Source organism: Cariama cristata, unplaced genomic scaffold (genome assembly GCF_000690535.1).
Source record: "Cariama cristata isolate BGI_N322 unplaced genomic scaffold, ASM69053v1 scaffold1291, whole genome shotgun sequence".
Taxonomy (NCBI): Eukaryota; Metazoa; Chordata; class Aves; order Cariamiformes; family Cariamidae; genus Cariama; species Cariama cristata.
This window is the reverse complement of record NW_009598431.1, coordinates 25,381-28,911: the sequence shown is the minus strand read 5'-3', so window position 1 is coordinate 28,911 and position 3,531 is coordinate 25,381. Positions and strand designations below refer to the sequence as shown.

General features: G+C 41.2%; 1 protein-coding gene across 1 annotated transcript; it reads left to right on the top strand.

Annotated features, from left to right (window-relative positions):
* Positions 1 to 18: 18 nt before the first annotated feature.
* LEPROT lies at positions 19 to 3,329 on the top strand (the record flags this gene model as incomplete). The annotated part of the gene is made up of 4 exons (XM_009709260.1): positions 19 to 107; positions 918 to 1,104; positions 2,353 to 2,434; positions 3,234 to 3,329. Coding segments are annotated over 4 exons (454 nt in total), but the record flags the coding sequence as incomplete, so codon positions are not given.
* Positions 3,330 to 3,531: the final 202 nt, after the last annotated feature.

Below are 3,531 nucleotides of genomic sequence, written 5' to 3'. Positions count from 1 at the left end.
CTGCCTCACCGCCCGCCTTGTGCCGTTGCAGCTCTCGTGGCGCTGTCCTTCAGCGGAGCCGTCGGGCTGACGTTCCTCATGCTGGGCTGCGCCCTGGAGTACTACGGGTGAGCGGGCCGGCTTCGTTTCCACACCTTCCCCTTGTTAGTGTCTGCTAATTGAGGCGTTAATCTCATTTAACTGAGCTCTTTGGCTTCCGGCAGGCGCCCGCCTTCTGGCTTTTGGCACGTGGCAGTTTTTTGGGATTAAATACCACCTCCTCGGCCCGCCCGTGCGCTTCCACTAACAAAAGCCTGCGAACAGCTTTGTACTTCCTCAGGAGAAGCGCTGCCATCTTGCTGAACAGTCACTTTTAACCTCGCACAGTCCTCTTCCCCTCACTTCCCTGTTTCTTTAAACAACCATCCTACCACCAGGCTCCAGTTGGGATGTCTGTTACGCTTAAAAATCCCGGTGAAGCTAATGGGAGCTCTCGCACAGAGATGTGAGTGCAAGGGTGTGCCTTCACACTCGGCTTCTTTATACTCCAGGATCCCTCTAATTTGGGAAAGCTCTCGGTTCCCATCCCGCTTGCCTGCGTTTCCTGCGCCCTGGGTGGTGACTGTCGTTTTTGGTGAGGCGGTGGTGTGAACTGAGCCAGCAAGGCGAGGCAAACGTAAAATAAATGAACGCTTGGTCGTGTGAGAGAGTGGATCCTGCTCTACACGAGGCTCTATGGGTGCTTGTGCCAGTGTGCAGGGAAAATGAGGGGGGATTGCCTCTTTGGGTGAAAGCTTGTGGTTAAATCACGTAATCCAGTTTTCAAACCATAAAGTAGGATTACAGCTATTGCAGTTACTTTTTCTAAACAAAAGGTACTTTTTCTTGAAGCATCCACTTAAACTGATGATGTATTTCCTTTTTCCCCCCTTCCCCAGTGTATACTGGCCTCTGTTTGTCTTAATATTTTACTTCATCTGCCCCATTCCCCACTTCATTGCAAAAAGAGTCAGTGATGACAGTGATGCAGCCAGCAGCGCCTGCAGGGAATTGGCGTATTTCTTCACAACCGGAATTGTTGTTTCTGCCTTTGGATTTCCTATAATCCTTGCACGGGTTGAAGCGGTAAGTTCTGCTTGCTAATTTTTATTGTAAGACACCAGTTACTGAGTATAATCTTTAAGTGCGCTGTTGCTGCTTGTAAATCCTGTCTTTAATTTCATTGTTGTGATGTTTCTAGATTCTGACGGAAATAATCACTCTGCTGAAATTTTGTCTGCCAGTGCTGCTTTTTGACCCGAACAAAGGACTTGCATGACTGAAAAGTTTTTAGCTGTTTTTTTTCCCCCCAGATTTGTTTTGGTGCAATACAAGATATTCTCTCTTCCTACATCACATGCCTTCTCTGTCTCATCAACTTTTGCACCGCTGCTTGCGCCACCTTCCTTATTTTTATCTCAGAATGTCTGCTTTCTTCGTTTAGGATGCTGAAAACTTGGTGACTGGTGTGCATTATCAGTTAAAAGATAAAAGGCCAAACTTCCAGAGCTGCCCTTCTGGTTTTCAGAGCGTTTCCCAAGCTCATGCTTTGTCCCCTCAAAGTCTGAGGAAATTCTGCTAGCTTTTCTCTTTGCTTTCTGAACTGCTCTTCAGTGGTGAGATTTTTGTCACGTTTGTTTTGCAAGGCAAAGAACTCTTTCGTCCTGTCTCCCAAACTACCCAATGATGGTTTTATGTGTTGCATTGGGTTTTCCCCTTCAGTCTTTCAGTTTTGCTTAAAACTTGCGTGCTTAATTGTAATTTGTTTGTAATGCACGATTTCCCTGACGCTGCATTTTTGGTTTTAAGTTGCGGACCTGACAGCAGGCAGAACCAGAAGTGACCACGAGGGGGAACTCTAATTCATAGCCAGATCTTTTAAGAGTACCTGTCGTTTATTTTCAGTAAACTTCGTCGGGCAGGTGGTTAAAGCGAGCTCTTTAAGACCACGTACTGTTTCCATGCTTGTTACTGGCATTTATTTGAAAGGCTATCTTTTGTTTTGTTGCACAGCGATTAAAGGAGAGCGCTAGTTTCACCACATTTTTTTCCTGTGACTTAGGTGTGTTTTAGTGTCTTGTTTGGCAAGGTAATTATTTTCTTCTGAAATGCAGCATTATTAGCCTGCCTGTTGAAGTCTTGCATTAATAATATGGGTGGTTGCTAATTGCATAATTAGTCACATAAATGGAATTATTTATCATTTGTCTTTTTGCTTTATGCTTTTAGCACCTTTCTGTAGTATTTCGTTTAGTTTATCTAATGCATATAAATAACTGGCCTGAACCTATCTTATAAGAACTGCTTTGATTGTTTCATTTCCTTGCATTTCAGATCAAATGGGGAGCCTGTGGTCTGGTGCTGGCTGGCAATGCAGTCATTTTCCTTACTATTTTAGGCTTTTTTCTTGTGTTTGGTAGAGGAGATGACTTTAGCTGGGAACAGTGGTAGGACATCGCTCTGATGCTGGTAATATTTTACAGCATGTATCACCATATGTATACTCTGTGTGTGTATATGTGTATGTATTATAACATATCTGTGTGTGCGCACGCTGAGATGTATGTATGTGCATACGCATGTAGTTTTACATTATCAGATCATAACATGCTTTTTTTAAATGCATTTCAGCCAAAGGGAAAAGGCCCATGTGACAGCTGTCTTAATGTATTCAGTAAAAGCTGGAATCACCATTGCAAGTTTGTCCCCAAATAAGTTTACAAAACATAAGCTGTTTTACTTTTTTTTTTTCACTATATATGCATTAACTTTTGTTTTAATCACAATAGTATCATTGATCCATGCAATATTGGTCAGCATGCCTGTTGGGTTTTTTTTAACCACATAATCAAAATAGGCCAATATGAAGATTATCTTACTTGGTGTTGTTCAACTTGATCAGTCTTTCTGCTTTGATTAGGGATGAATGAGTACTTGCTTTTCATTTGAGTAATAGTAATTTTAGTGGTTTTTCTTGACAACATAAAAGCAAACATAGGTTATGCCAACTCTTTCACTACCTAGTGAAAGAAAAAGAAAATAACCTTGGTTAAAAATCCTTCCTTCCACTTATGGTGTTCATTTAAAAAATATTTCCCCTCCAAAGATACTCAGGCTTTGTCCCTATTCAGCTTAACAACTGTGGATATATTTAGGGAATAATGTATTTTAATGCCTCTTTAATGCTTAGAACTGACATTACTTCTTTTATGAAGGTTCACAAAAGAAGAAACTACACTCGGGACACTTACAATCACAATGTAGTATACAGCTCTGTATTATTACGTGTGAAATGCCTGAATTGCAAAGAAGTGAGTGTTCTGCTGGGTAGGGCTTCTTATCTCCTCAGTTCTCATTGCTTTTAAAACATACTTAAACAACTACTATTTTTTTGGTCTGTAGGAAGAGATTGTTACAGTGAAACACTATATTTTTAAATAGCATTATCCTAGTAAACATTCACATAATCACACATATAAAAGTAAGCTGTATTACTATTTTGACTTGCTGAAG